Raw genomic sequence first — 16,109 nt, forward strand, 5'->3', positions numbered from 1 at the left:
CTTTCCTAATATAATTTAAGTTAGTTTTTTTTATTGTGATTTTTATCCTAACATATTTAAGTTTTTTTTTTATTTTAATTTTAGCAAACATCAACTGCTTGTATTGTTTCTTGAATTGGCTCATCGTTGTGCATTGTTATTTTTATTTATTTATTTTTTTTAATTTTCATCCTAACATAATTTACATTTTTTTAATTTAATTTTTTATCCTAACATAATTTACATTTTTTTTTATTTAATTTTTTATCCTAACATAATTTACATTTTTTTAATAAAATTTTTTATCCTAACATAATTTACATTTTTTTTATTTAATTTTTTATCCTAACATAATTTACATTTTTTAAATTTTAATTTTATGACCATCCAATGACATAATGGGTACCATAGCATAGAAGTGTTTCAAATGTAGTTCTTCCCTGAGATCATATTTCTCCTCTCTTGTAGAGAAGTATTGGATGACATTTTTAGCTAATTGGTTATTTTTAGCCTTATGCATTATTTTAGCTGTTTGAAGATGAACTATATCAGCAAGTTGAAGTATTTGTGATTTTAGAAATAAGGACTTAGTATGTTCTCTGTAGGCGGCATTATGAATTATCCTTACTGACCTTTTTTGCGGTACATTTAGCGAGTGAAGATTGCTTTTATAGTTATTAGCCCATATTTCAACACAATAAGTAAGATATGGTAGAACCAGAGAGCAATAAAGAGTGTGGAGTGATTTCTGATCGAGAACAAATTTTGCTTTGTTCAATATTGAAATATTTCTGGCTACTTTATGTTGTATATTTGTAATATGAGGTTTCCAGCTCATATTTTCATCTATTGTGATCCCCAGAAATTTATTTTCGTTCACCCTTTCAATGTCTACACCGTCTATTTGTATTTGCTGGTTCGTGTCATTTCTGCTTAGCAAACAGCATGATTTTAGTTTTATTTAGGTTTAAGGACAATCTATTCTTTTTAGTGTGACCCTTTCTTCTCTGACCTTTCTAATGATTTCGTCTGTACTCCCTCCAGAACAAAAATCAGTGGTATCATCCGCAAATATTTGGAGATATCACTGATGTACAAGTTAAACAGTTTTGGCCCCATTGTGTGTTGTTTTGTGCTGCAAGCCAATAAAAAAAACACTCCTACCTTCCAACTCTGAAGCTGAACTGAAAGAAAACCAGACACTTACTTGTGTATTGACAAGTTGAAATATTTATTGTAAAAACTGAAAAAATAAAAACAAAACCACCAACATAGTTTTTAGTATACGGTCCAAAGACACACGAGCGAGTTTTTGATTGACTACAGTGTGAGGCGGTTCGAAAGGCTTTTGGCTGAGTCGACGCAGGTTAAGACTACACGACCCCTTCATCGCTCAAAGTGCGTTTGTTTCGTCTTCTAAGACACCTTAATTACTGCGTTTTAATAGTATCCCAAATTGGACTCACCAAGAAGGTACTGTCGTGTGACGGAACACAAGTGAAGCGATTATTCAATCTAATAACGACATCACTGCAGTTTGAACCTGACCTTTACTTCACCTTGGGAACTAATACTAGTTCCCTACTAAAAAACTTCACTCTAAGAATTATTGGCAAATACTGTTTAATTCGAGTCTACGCAAAACCCGGTGAGAGACAACTAGTGTCGGAATTAGGCTGAAGACACACAAAGACACCACAGTCATGAGATGTTCTCTAAGTGAGCTCTTGGAGCAAAAGGATGACCTGCCCCACTTTACATTTTTACATTCCTGACTCCACAAACAATGATGCGCTTGAAAAAACGGAAAGATGACTTATGTACACACAGCTATGTGGTCTTCAAGCTAAGGAAGCGGTCCACCCCCCCCCCCCCCCCCCAAAAAAAAAAATCGTGTTTCAGGGGCAATGTGTGATAATTCAGCTCAATCGTTACAGTTAAAGAAGAAAACAGTCTTAATTACAGCTGCATGTCAATAAATGACAACATGGCGGAAACGTTAGTTTGATTTCAGAAGTTCAATTCAGACCAATTCAAGACTCGGGATGCTCCGATTCCCATCATCCAGGACTGAAATTGTACGATAACGATCACATGGATTAATTATACATTTTCTCTATTGATACGAAAGAACCTTAATTTCAAGAACGGTTGCTCTCGTCTAATTAATTTAATTAGCATTCAGATTATTAGCGTCACCGTCTAACAGTCATTCATTCATTTTCTAATGTTTATCCTCACGAGGGGGGTGCTGGAGCCTATCCCAGATATTTTCAGGCAAGAGGCGGAGTACACTCTGGACTGGTGGCCAGCCAATCCCAGGGCACATATAGACAAACAACCATTCACACTCACATTCATACCTATGGACAATTTAGAGTCGCTAATTAACCTAGCATGTTTTTGGAATGTGGGAGGAAACCGGAGTACCCGGAAGAAAACCCACGCATGCACGGGGAGAACATGCAAATTCCATACAGGGTGGAATTGAACTCGGGTCTCCTAGCCGTGAGGTCTGCACGCTAACCATTTGTCCACCGTGCAGCCATCCCATTGTTTCCATATTTTAAAATGTACTCTCCACACAGAGATGGCAGAGGGTGGAATTGAACTCGGGTCGCCTAGCTGTGAGGCCTGCATGCTAACCACTCGACCGCCATGCCGCTCCAGGGTCAACCATTCATTCATTCATTTCACAAGGGTGTTGATGGTAGGAGCCTATCCCAGCTGTCTTGGGACAAGAGGCGGGGTGGCCAGCCAATCACAGAGCACATATAGACAAACAACCATTCACACTCACATTCATACCTATGGACAATTTGGAGTCGCTAATTAACCTAGCATGTTTTTGGAATGTGGGAGGAAACCGGAGTACCCGGAGAAAACCCACGCATGCACGGGGAGAACATGCAAACTCCACACAGAGATGGCCGAGGGTGGAATTGGAACTCGGGTCTCCTAGCTGTGAGGCTAACCACTTGTGCACCGCGCTGCCTACCATAATCAAGTGATGCAGTTTAAATGCCGTTTTTTTCATATCTATCAGAGCATCCTTAGTTACAATATTTCACTTTTTTGGTAATTTTTGCCGTTTTATTAGCTGTGAGGTTTCGTCATCCATTGTTGAACAATCTATGGAATGTCGGAGTCTCGTTCCCATTTATTGAGATGCATCTGTTTTTTCCAAATAAAAAGCAGATTTAAAAATTCCAAAGTTTACACAATGAAAGAAGATGTTGGTGCTTTTTCCGTTGATATAAAAAAATACATTGTTAGGAATTAAAAGTGTAAATAACTGTTACTCACTGTCCTGCTATGACCTCTGATGCATTACAATGAGGGGTGTGAGCTTCCCTCCTTTGCAAGTTGGCAGTTGAGAGCGGGTTTCTGTGGAAGCAACCACTTAAAAAAAAAAAAAAAATAGAAACAAGATGAAAGTTTAACAGTTGATTTAACAGTCGGGTTTGTTCCAAAAGGTGAAAAAGGCAGAAAGTCCAGTGAAGACGTTGGACTTAACAGGTAGTTTAGAAAGGAGCGAGCGACACAAAAACTGACCTCCGGCTCCTCCCGCAGTGTCGCTTCTTCTTGTACTTCTCGTTTTCTTCCATCGACATCCGATTTGGGGGCTCACACCCCCACCCCCACCCCCACCCCCCGCTCTAGCTCTTTCCGAGCGAGTGTAGTTGTGGCAGACGTTGTGCTCGTCATGAGAATCAAGAGTCCCCACTGCAACCGCTAGGGAGTGTGTTCAAATTGGAGCACAAATAATAATAATAATAATTATAATAATAAATAATAATGATAGAAAGGGTTCAAGATCAAGTCCGGGTGATGCTTCCATTCCTAGTCTCGTTCCCTTGGCGCTGTCCGCAACGGAAGATCCTACACGTGCGTCGAAGAAGCAGGTTGAGAACAAGCACCGTTTCATTTGGCTTGATGAACAAACAAATGGAAGAGGAGAACACAAGCGAGACAAGACAGTAAGGGGAAGAGTGTATAAATAAAAAAAAGAAAAACTTTTCTTCAGGTAGAAGGCCATGTCGGGGGGGGGGGGGGGGGGGATCAACCTGAACCTGCAGAGAAGGACGAGAGCAGTTGATGACATTTAGGGCATTTCAAGTCAATCATCCGTACGTTTAGTAGGCCACTTAACCATCATGCAATTGAGAATTGAACATTTTCTTTCACTTTTTTTTTTTTTGGCGGGCAATCAGGAGCGCAGGAGGTCATTACTCGATTTCACAGTCTGACTCACGGTGTCTTAACACAAGCAAAAGGGTAAACTAACTAAAAAAATAACTAACTAACTTAAAAAAAGGGTAGCTAAGAAACATACAATACAAGTAACCAATGCAATACAACCATCACAACTACTTTAAACGGCTTCCCATCATGCATTTCTTCCCAGTAAAGCATTTCTTTGGCTATGACTGCCAGGGGGCATGTAAAAATGTAAAAATTAGAAGTAGTTTATGGTGTTATATTTAGTTGTGTTGTGGCATCATTGTTTAGACATTTGGCTATATAGATATGGCTGAATTTGTGTCAAATTGAAAGTTATGCTTGAAATGGAATTGAACTCGGGTCTCCTAGCTGTGAGGCCTGCATGCTAACCACTCGTCCACCATGAAGCTCCCGGGTCAACCATTCATTAATTCATTTTCTACCGCTTATCCTCACGAGGGTCGCGGGGGTGCTGGAGCCTATCCCAGCTGTCTTCGGACGAGAGGCGGGGTACACCCTGGACTGGTGGCCAGCCAATCACAGGGCACATATAGACAAACAACCATTCACACTCACATTCATACCTATGGACAATTTGGAGTGGCTAATTAACCTAGCATGTTTTTGGAATGTGGGAGGAAACCGGAGTACCCGGAGAAAACCCACACAGAGATGGCCGAGGGTGGAATTGAACCCTGGTCTCCTAGCTGTGAGGTCTGCACGCTAACCACTAGACCGACGTGCCGCCTAAGTTTTTATTATTTGCCGTTTTATTATTATTAAATGCGTTTTTTTTTTTTTTTTTTTGGAAAACCTGATGCGGCCCAGTCTCGCCCAGACCCTAGCTCCAGTGGCCCCCCAAGTAAATTGAGTTTTAGACCCCTGGCTTAGAGGGAACATTTTTTATGACCCCGCAACAGATTAAATTTACATTATTTCCCACAGGGTAAAAAAAAATAATCTAAATCCAAACCATTTCAACTCTGCATTATTTGAATGTGCTGCTGTGATCATCTTTTCCTCTCACCTTCCTCGTCCTCCCCCCAGCCCTCTGCTACCCCGGCCAGCTCGTAATGTTTCTTCCTCAGCTCTCCGAGACGCTCACGCTCCTTCTGCAGACGTGTTTCCAGCTCCAGCACCAAGACCTGAGTAATAAACACACACGTTGAGCACAAACACACACACTTGTCATCGTGAGGTTTCTTTCTACAAACCACTGAAAAGCAACCATCCTAAAAGGTTTATTTATAGGAGTCATACACAGGAAATTATGATGTGGACTCTGACAAGGAGTCTTTTCAGATGACAGTGTTACTGTTCGGATTGAATCCCACGGCTCTCATAGGGTTCTTTGTTTTTATTATATTTGTTTTTATTTTAAGCAAAGTTAATAAGGTTACTCAAAATTTCTTCACCTATGCTTCTCACAGCCACTAGGGGGCACATAGAGTATGCATTGTACAGTATGTGTGCACTGCAAATACAGTGGAACCTTGGTTAGCATCATGAAGGTCAGACTCAAAACATTCATTCATTTTTAACCGCTTTTCCTCACGAGGGTCGCGGGGGTGCTGGAGCCTATCCCAGCTTGGAACCTTGGTTAGCATCATGAAGGTCAGACTCTAACCAAAACATTAATTCATTCATTTTTTACCGCTTTTCCTCACGAGGGTCGTGGGGGTGCTGGAGCCTATCCCAGCTTGGAACCTTGGTTAGCATCATGAAGGTCAGACTCTAACCAAAACATTAATTCATTCATTTTTTACCGCTTTTCCTCACAAGGGTCGTGGGGGGGCTGGAGCCTATCCCAGCTTGGAACCTTGGTTAGCATCATGAAGGTCAGACTCTAACCAAAACATTCATTCATTCATTTTTTACCGCTTTTCCTCACGAGGGTCGTGGGGGTGCTGGAGCCTATCCCAGCTTGGAACCTTGGTTAGCATCATGAAGGTCAGACTCTAACCAAAACATTAATTCATTCATTTTTTACCGCTTTTCCTCACAAGGGTCGTGGGGGGGCTGGAGCCTATCCCAGCTTGGAACCTTGGTTAGCATCATGAAGGTCAGACTCTAACCAAAACATTCATTCATTCATTTTTTACCGCTTTTCCTCACGAGGGTCGTGGGGGTGCTGGAGCCTATCCCAGCTTGGAACCTTGGTTAGCATCATGAAGGTCAGACTCTAACCAAAACATTCATTCATTTTTTACCGCTTTTCCTCACGAGGGTCGTGGGGGTGCTGGAGCCTATCCCAGCTTGGAACCTTGGTTAGCATCATGAAGGTCAGACTCTAACCAAAACATTCATTCATTTTTTACCGCTTTTCCTCACGAGGGTCGCGGGGGTGCTGGAGCCTATCCCAGCTTGGAACCTTGGTTAGCATCATGAAGGTCAGACTCTAACCAAAACATTCATTCATTTTTTACCGCTTTTCCTCACGAGGGTCGCGGGGGTGCTGGAGCCTATCCCAGCTTGGAACCTTGGTTAGCATCATGAAGGTCAGACTCTAACCAAAACATTAATTCATTAAATTTTACCGCTTTTCCTCATTAGGGTCGCAGGGGTGCTGGAGTCTTCGAGCGAGAGGCGGGGCACACCTTGGACTGGTGGCCAGCCAATCACAGGGCACATATAGACAAACAACCATTCACACTCACATTCATACCTATGGACAATTTGGAGTGGCCAATTAACCTAGCATGTTTTTGGAATGTGGGAGGAAACCGGAGTACCTGGAGATGACCGAGGGTGGAATTGAACCCTAGTCTCCTAGCTGTGAGGCCTGCGCGCTAACCACTCGATCGCCGTGCCGCCCCAAACCAAAACATACTCTAACCAAATCATTTTTACCCCCTTAGCAATAATTTAAATCAGGGGTCTCAAACTCGCGGCCGTGGGCCAAATGCGGCCCGCGAGACACTTATTTGAGGCCCCCACCTTGATACCAAAGTTCAATGTTGAAATGACAGCTTAAAGCTGTGTGCACACCGGACACAATTAACATGATTTTGCCCCGCCCCATACTGTTACCCTACCCTGTTACCCCGCCCTGTTTTGCTTTGGATTAGCAATGAAGCTAAAGGCTTATGACGCTAGGGTACAAATAAATGCAAGAAATGATTTGGAATAAAAGGGAAAATACACGTCAAGATAAAGCATCTCATCAAACATGTTGTTAAAGTTACGACGCTGCTCCCAGATGGAACTGAGTACGATGCTAACTTGCTAATTGGGTCAAATTATTAAGTTTCATTAATGTTCATGTTAAAGGTTAAATAACTGTTAATACTGTACATTTGAATCTGAAAAAAATAATTTCTCTACCAACTCTATGTGGTTTCTTACGTTTTTCTTATTTGCTGTTTTATTATTATTATAATTATTTATTACTGATTGATTGATTTATTGTCTTTATTCTTAATTTGTTTTGTTTTTTTTTATCTTATTTTGTGTATAGAAAAATAAAAATGAAGATATTTGAGAACAGTGGAATGTTTTATCAGATATTTTGGTGTGGAAAACCGGAACCAAAGTACTGAAAAAGTGTAGGGTATAGCAGAAGCAAAAGCATTGAAGATAGTTTTTTTATTGATTTTTTTTTTCCAGTTTTTAATAAATGCGTTTTGGGTTGTTTTTTTTGTGAAAACCTTCACCCAGAACCTAGCTCCGGTGGCCCCCAGGTAAATTGAGTTTGAGACCCCTGATGTAAATGGAATTAATCCGTTCCAGAAAGGGATACATGAACATCGAAGGTTACTTCACTGAAATTGTGGAACAAAGACGCTATATGTGGCAGCGAGATCAACTTTTGTGGTATTTCTAAAATTCAGCTCTTATAAGTCGAGTACAGTTGTTTGTGTGACAAAAGGTCCTTGCACTTTTGTTTTGTTTTTCTTTCACTGCGGGGGCAGAGACAGCCTCAGACTGACCGGCTGAAGTGTCGGTCTGACTCAACTTCCCGCTGGATGAAAAACAATGTTGTTTCAAAATGGAACAATAAGCATATTCCAAAACAGGACTGACTATTATTTCGTGGGTGTCTCACCTGGGCGTCCATCTCTTGTCGTTTGATCTGTGTGAGCGTCATGCTGGAGAAGTCCATAGTATCTGGAACACAATGTTTCAATAACAACACAACTTTATGTGTATAATTCCCCAAAACAACCCAAAGGATGCTGAGTGGTACTAACCTTTGTCTTCAATCTGGGACTTCCCAGACTTGGTGGATGCCACAACAGCGGCAGTCGCCTGGGTGACGCCTCGCGACGCTTGCTGCAGGCGATGCAAGTTGGAGCTGTCTTTGTCTGCTTTTACCTGAGAGGGCGGCGGGAATTAGATTAGACATGGAGCACGGCGTTCATGAATCCCACCGGGGAGTTACGCTATCTTAGAAAGTTACGCTACACGCTCACCTTGGAGGCGGCAACAAGTTGCGCTGTGCTGGCGGCAATTTCATGAGAACATACCATCAACTCCTCAAACTTCCCTTTGCCCTGCACCACCAAATCAGCCGCATCGCTGCAGTGAAGAATACAAAACATGCTCACAATGAAATGCTGGAATCCTCATCATGTCGCTCGTGAAGGGTCTTAACAGGTAACACGTAAGGTAGGGGCTACTTACACCATGACAGTTGCACCCCAGCCGACTGCTTTGGAGGCAGAAATCAGGCCCTCTGTCCAGCGAGAATTCTTGGCATAAAATTCCTTAGTGGATGCCGCCCCCTGGTGGACAAAAGACAAATAGCAATCATTGATTCCTTTTTTTTTTTTAAGGAAAACAACACAGTCAAGCCCATAGAATTCATATTCATTCATTTATTCATTTTGTACAGCTTATCCTCACAAGGGTGGCTGCGGTGCCGGAGCAAGAGGCAGGGTGCACCCTGGACTGGTGGCCAGCCAATCACAGGGCACATATAGACAAACAACCATTCACACTCACATTCATACCTATGGACAATTTGGAGTCGCTAACTAACCTAGCATGTTTTTGGAATGTGGGAAGAAAACCAAAGTATCCGGAACATGCAAACTCCACACAGAGATGACCGAGAGTGGAATTGAACTTGGGTCTGCTAACTGTGAGGCCTGCACGCTAACCACTCAACCACCGTGCAGCCTAGAATTGGTCTTTTACATCCAAATTACTACATTAATATAAATTCTAGTACAGTGATATTTTAAAAGGTTTGATTCTTTTATTGGGCTGCACGGCGGTCGAGTGGTTAGCGCGCAGACCTCATAGCTAAGGTTCAATTCCACCCTCGACCAAGTCTGTGTGGAGTTTGCATGTTCTCCCCGTGCACGCGTGAGTTTTCTCCGGGTACTCCGGTTTCCTCCCACATTCCAAAAACATGCTAGGTTAATTAGCGACTCCAAATTGTCCATAGGTATGAATGTGAGTGTGAATGGTTGTTTGTCTATATGTGCCCTGTGATTGGCTCTGCCACCAGTCCAGGGTGTACCCCGCCTCTCACCCAAAGACAGCTTTAATTATCCCAATCGCGGGACACTCTCCTCCCTAGAAACCTCTTTTACCTGTTCACTTTTCAGGAAACCAAAATACTAAAAGAACATTTGGTGTTGTAATGAATAAAAACAGCAAGGTATTAGCAACGGGGATGATCCAATTCCCCCAAAAGTACTTGAATAAGTACAGAGAAAGTGTCCTGTCAAGTAAATAACATCTATAACCTACGAATATAACCTACCCGCCCACTCTCCACAATGTCCCTTTGCAGATCTTTGGAGGACAGAACAAGAGCCTTGATGGCCGTCATCAGGTCTGTGCATGACGCTAAGATCCTGCAGGGGGCGACAGAGCACAAAATGTCTTTATTAACTTAAACTGACCAAAATGTTATAATTGACATAAAGAACTCAGACACACACACACACACTTTTGTATGTTTACAAAAGCATGACACATTACGTAGCAAGCGGTTGTCACATTCTGAAGGGATTTTGTGGTCAAAGTGCTGAAATTCATTGCACATCTGCCACAAATGTGTGCATGACAGCGAGCCAGCTGGTCCGTGGAACTGTGTGACAAAGCTACTTCTCACATTTACATTACATTTTTGGGGAGAGGCCTTTTAAATAGAGACAGTTTTAAATGCAGCTTGTTGCGCTACGTAGCACGTGACGTAAACGGTTATAAATAAATAGTTACCAAACTGTAAACCTCGTAGTATTATTATTACAATCCATTTGAAGTTTGATCCCTATTAACGCTCTCTTTGAAACTAAATCTTCCCGTGCGGTAAAAAAATAGATTACCTCTCATTGACCTCCATCTTGATGCCTGTATCAACTGCTCGAGACTTGTTGAGCATTTCCTGTGGGGATACACACGGGAGTTGACTACTAAGTGTCATCACACTTGGGCACGAGGGCCATTGCTAGACATTACACACCTCGATCCTGGCAGCAGCAGATTCCACAGCTGCAGAAGTGGCCGCCATTTCCTGCTCCACGAGATCGCCCAGCTCGCCTTGCTGCAGCTCCAAACCCCGGGGACGCAGTTTCTGAATCGTTAAGGCAGAGTCTTCGTTATTGTCGACGTTGTTCACTGGTCTTGCACGTTTAAAAAAACAGAGACATTCACCTCTGCGGAAGACAGGATGGTTTGGAGGGCGGCCTTCAGATTGCAGTTGTCTGCTGTCGTCAGCCTTTCTTTCGTCTTCATGTGGCCCAGCAGAACCAGCGCCTCAGCGCCGCACGCCTTCACACTCTCTGACAGGGCTGTTGGAGGATGCACAAAATATAAGCAAGAAAACAACAATAACAAATAAACACTACTGCTATTAATCTCCATTATTGTGACATTTTTTGGCTTCATTCATTCAGTCATTTTCTACCGCTTTTCCTCACGAGGGTCGCGGGGGTGCTGGAGCCTATCCCAGCTGTCTTGGGGCGAGAGGCAGGGTACACCCTGGACTGGTGGCCAGCCAATCACAGGGCACATATAGACAAACAACCATTCACACTCACATTCATACCTATGGACATTTTGGAGTCGCCAATTAACCGAGCATGTTTTTGGAATGTGGGAGCACCCGGAACATGCAAACTCCACACAAAGATGGCTGAGAGTGGAATTGAACTTGGGTCTCCTAACTGTGAGGCCTGTGCGCTAACCACTCTACTACCGTGCAGCCAGGAATTGGTCTTTTTACATCCAAATTACTACATTAATATAAGAACAGTGATATTTTAAAAGGTTTTATTCTTTCATTGGGCTGCACGGCGGTCGAGTGATTAGCGCGCAGACCTCATAGCTAAGGTTCAATTCCACCCTCGGCCATCTCATGCACCTCAAAATAAGTTGCATAATCAGCCAAACCCCCCCCCACTAATTGCACCTACTTCAAAATATGAATTCAGTTTAACTATAGCTATAGCTCTACTATATTGTATAGCAGGGGTCTCAAACACACAGCCCGCGGGCCAAATGTGGCCCGCAGGACACTAGTTTGAGGCCCCCGCCTTGATATGAAAGTTTAATGTTAGTGCGGCCCGCGCAAGTTTGATATGGATGCTGTATGGTATCATGTACCCAGAAAAAATTATTACGTTTGATTAATGTTCATGTTAAAGGTTAAATAACTGTTAATAGTTATCCTCCCTATCCGTGTGGAAGTGGTAAGTTTTTGGCTTTTTAAGTTTAAAGGAAATAACTTGAAGGCTACAGTTTAGGTCGCTAGCTGTCTAGTTTGCGAGTTAGCATGTGTCTCAAGACCCTGCAGTTGCGCAATATGTTGTAAATAAAAAGAGTATAAATGTGACTATAGTCGTGTTTTGTCATGTCTACAGGGCTCTAATAATGCTTTGTTCATTTTAATCTGAAAAAAATAATTTGTCTACCCACCAACTATATGTGGTTTCTTAATTTTTTATTATTTGCCGTTTTATTATTATTATTTATTTATTTATTACTGATTGATTGATTTTCTTTATTCTTCATCTTATTTTGTGTAGAAAAATACAAAGTAAGATATTTGAGAACAGTGGAATGTTTTATCAGAGCTTTTCTTGTAGAAAATTGGAACCAAAGCGAAGTTTTTTTTATTTTTAATAACTGCGTTTTTTTGTTTTTTTTTTGGGAAAACCTGATGCGGCCCAGTCTCACCCAGACCCTAGCTCCAGTGGCCCCCCAAGTAAATTGAGTTTGAGACTCCTGTTGTATAGCATATCGCACACAGCATGCAGGTAAGTGACTCACACACACACACACAGTTTACCGTCAGCCTGCTCCACAGGCACCATGTGAGAAGTGGCACTGCCCTGAACAATGGTGTCGCCCACAAGGTGCCCACATCGGGTCACCACTTTAATCAAATGAGACACACCTGTGCAAAAAAAGATGCACACAAAACATAACTCACTCAGGAATTTTTGCATGCAAGACGCATGGAAGTCAAAAGACATGATTGGATGTTACCTGTGTCGTCAGCCAAGAAGGCGTCTCTGGCAGTATGGAGCTGGTCCACAAAGTCTAAAGAGGCTTGACACCTGGATGCCAGGTAGTCTGTGGAGGTGTGCGTTATTGGACATTACTACACGCCGCTAATTACGAGCCCAAAACGCGAGTAAAGCAACCTGCTGAGCTGGTGCAGCTGATGTGTGCCGGGTCATCGATCTGGGTGAGCGAGTCTTGGATGATCTTCTCTGCTTCTTCCACAGCTCCCTGCAGACTGCTCCAACGGGCCGCGACTAGCTGGCTCTCCAACGCCTGTTCCCTGCTCTCCTGCGGAGCATAAGTGTCCATCACTATAGAGATGACCGTTCACTCACACACTGATAAAAATATATTTAAGCCAAGCCATTACCAAAAAATGGCTTAATCCAAGACCTCCGTTACTGGAGGACTGGCTTTGTGTGATGAACACAATACATGACATGGAACTATTTACACGTAGATTGAGGACTGAAGAAGACATGTGTGGAGAAAAATGGGTGAAATGGACACTGTTCACGGACAAAATGGCACCATGACAGGGAATGTGGGATAGCCAAATTGTGTGCTGTGCATGTCCCCTTTTTGTTTTGAGTGTGTTTGTATTGCTGTTGACGTTTTGTTATATAAAATATTTAAAAATAAAAATAAAAATAAAAATAAAAATAAAAATAAAAATAAAAATAAAAATAAAAATAAAAATAAAAATAAAAATAAAAATAAAAAATAATACATTTAAGCCAACAGCCTCATTGGCTTTATTTACCAATAATTGACCTCTGATCTGGCGGCACGACGGTCGAGTGGTTAGCGCACAGACCTCACAGCTAGGAGACCAGGGTTCAATTCCGCCTTCGGCCAGCTCTGTGTGGACTTTGCATGTTCTCCTCGTGTATGCGTGGGTTTTCTCCGGGCACTCCGGTTTCCTCCCACATTCCAAAAAGGTTAATTGGCCACTCCACACACAGAGATGGCCGAGGGTGGAATTGAACCCTGGTCTCCTAGCTGTGATGTCTGCGCGCTAACCACGCGACCTATATATGTATATATATATAAAAAAACACTAAATTCATCACAAAGCAACTTAACACTCAACAAATATACAAGCATGTACCAATACGGCTGCACAGCGGTCGAGTGGTTAGCGCGCAGACCTCACAGGTAGGTGACCCGAGTTCAATCCCACCCTCGGTCATCTCTGTGTGGAGTTTGCATGTTCTCCCCGTGCATGCGTGGATTTTCTCCACTTCCTCCCACATTCCAAAAACATGCTAGGTTAATTGGCCACTCCAAATTGTCCATAGGTATGAATGTGAGTGTGAATGGTTGTTTGTCTATATGTGCCCTGTGATTGGGGGACAGCTGGGATAGGCTCCAGCAACCCCCCGCGACCCTCGTGAGGAAAAAGCGGTAGAAAACGAATGAATGACCTCTGACCTTGTCATTGAGCTGATTTTGCAGGGCTTCCGCCGTCTTCACGCCGCTCTCCCTCTCGCTGGCTAATGAGGTTTGGACTCGCTCAAGCTCCTCCCCCCGGACAGCCAGCTCGGTCTCTGCTTTGGACAAGGACTCGACGAGTTCTGCCTTCTCCGATTCCAGTGCAGCCAACTGAGTGCCGAGAGCCTCGCTTGACTGCAAAACATTCAAAATAAAGGCAGTGTTGAAAATACCGACCGAGTAAACAGCACCGTTAGTCAGGAAGCCTTGATTAGAACATTACGAGGCCGCCATGACGTGTCAAAATGTGGCTTCTAATGTGAAACATTGTAACACCGCAGTCTTTTTTAGTTTATTGCTTGGCACGTAGTCCCCAAAAGGAGTTTGAACGGAGGTCACGTCCACAACCAAACAGTAAAAAAAAGCCAAGTTGTGGTTGCGCAACTTGGCAAACCCAAACTATGGCAACAGCGTGACGTTTCGTCAGATCCTGTTTGCAGGAAGCTTGTGTGTCTTTTGGGGGTCGTCAACACAGTTTATCACAGCCGAGTGAGATCATGGCAAATATAAGAAAGCAAGGTCTGAAACTGATGAAGAAATGTTGAGAGTGGAAAGGAAAAAATGGATGTACTGTATTCTTTAGGGCACCTCATAATGAGATCTGCGGCACACAAGAAATAAGATGAGGGCTGTCTGTGACTGTACAGATTAGCAAGAAGGATGACGACTTAACGAGTATGGGCTTCAGAAATAGAATGACGAGTGGGAGGCTGAGAGATGGATGAGTGGGGACACAGAACTGGAAAACCTCTGGATGCATATATGAATTCAGAGCTTATTAAACATTAACTACACACATTATCTCCGAGGGTTAGATACTGCGGCTGTGTCTCTATTTGTGTAATTCTGTACTTACACTAAGCGTTTTGAGTGTATACCTGTGCTCACATCGAGTGTGGTAAAATGCACTCGGAAATGGTGACTGTACAGCAGGGGTCTCAAACTTGCGGCCTGCGAGACACTCGTTTGAGGCCCCCACCTTGATACCAAAGTTTAATGTTGAAATGACAGCTTAAAGCTGTGTGCACACCGGACACAATTAACATGATTTTGCCCCGCCCCATATTGTTACCCTACCCTGTTACCCCACCCTGTTTTGCTTTGGATTAGCAATGAAGCTAAAGGCTTATGACGCTAGGGTACAAATAAATGCAGGAAATGATTTGGAATAAAAGTGAAAATACACGTCAAGATAAAGCATCTCATCAAACATGTCATCAGATGATATTTTTTAGGATGATATTCTAACAAATGCTGTAGGAAAATAAAATAACTAATTTTGTTTAGAAAAACAAATAAGCAAATAAATTTTAGTCTTGGTTTGTTAATTTCAAATTGGCCATCACTTCATCAAAAAAAAAATAAGAATTTGAATATTTTATCTCTTAAAGCAGGGGTCTCAAACTCAACCAATAAAACTAACCAAATAATTTTTTCCCCCTTAGCAATAATGTAAATCAGGGGTCTCAAACTTGCGGCCCGCGGGCCAAATGCGGCCCGCGAGACGCTAGTTTGAGGCCCCCACCTTGATACCAAAAGTTTAATGTTGAAATGACAGCTTAAAGCTGTGTGCACACCGGACACAATTAACATGATTTTGCCCCGCCCCATACTCTTACCCTACCCTGTTACCCCGCCCTGTTTTGCTTTGGATTAGCAATGAAGCTAAAGGATTATGACGCTAGGGTACAAATAAATGCAGGAAATGATCTGTAATGAAACGGAAAATACACGTCAAGATAAAGCATCTCATCAAACATGTTGTTAAAGTTACGACGCTGCTCCCAGATGGAACTGAGTACGATGCTAACTTGCTAATTGGGTCAAATTATGAAGTTTCATTAATGTTCATGTTAAAAGGTTAAATAACTGTTAATACTGTACATTTGAATCTGAAAAAAGACAGGAATTAGAAAAGGAGGTAGCAGAGATGAGGATGCTGAGGTTCT

The 16,109-nt window shown here is 42.5% G+C and overlaps 1 protein-coding gene across 4 annotated transcripts in view; it reads right to left on the reverse strand.

Annotated features, from left to right (window-relative positions):
* Window positions 1-3,222: 3,222 nt before the first annotated feature.
* hip1 (huntingtin interacting protein 1) overlaps window positions 3,223-16,109 on the reverse strand; it is a 53,683-nt gene continuing 40,796 nt past the window's right edge. For 3 of the 4 annotated variants that reach the window (XM_078792999.1, XM_078793001.1, XM_078793000.1), the window contains 13 exons: window positions 14,101-14,295; window positions 12,807-12,954; window positions 12,649-12,735; window positions 12,449-12,556; window positions 10,813-10,949; window positions 10,622-10,732; window positions 10,485-10,543; window positions 9,917-10,010; window positions 8,827-8,927; window positions 8,616-8,721; window positions 8,394-8,517; window positions 8,249-8,310; window positions 4,474-5,348 (listed from right to left, as the gene is read on the reverse strand). In XM_078792999.1, the coding sequence (XP_078649125.1) occupies window positions 5,214-5,348; window positions 8,249-8,310; window positions 8,394-8,517; window positions 8,616-8,721; window positions 8,827-8,927; window positions 9,917-10,010; window positions 10,485-10,543; window positions 10,622-10,732; window positions 10,813-10,949; window positions 12,449-12,556; window positions 12,649-12,735; window positions 12,807-12,954; window positions 14,101-14,295 (1,467 nt within the window). In that variant the 3' untranslated portion in view covers window positions 4,474-5,213. Of the gene's footprint in view, window positions 4,053-4,473; window positions 5,349-8,248; window positions 8,311-8,393; window positions 8,518-8,615; window positions 8,722-8,826; window positions 8,928-9,916; window positions 10,011-10,484; window positions 10,544-10,621; window positions 10,733-10,812; window positions 10,950-12,448; window positions 12,557-12,648; window positions 12,736-12,806; window positions 12,955-14,100; window positions 14,296-16,109 lie in introns of those variants that run through there. The other variant, XM_058080899.2, reaches the window with a different exon arrangement.

This window comes from Doryrhamphus excisus, linkage group LG8 (assembly GCF_037039965.1).
Source record: "Doryrhamphus excisus strain RoL-2023G ecotype Guam linkage group LG8, RoL_Dexc_Guam_v1.1, whole genome shotgun sequence".
Classification (NCBI taxonomy): Eukaryota; Metazoa; Chordata; class Actinopteri; order Syngnathiformes; family Syngnathidae; genus Doryrhamphus; species Doryrhamphus excisus.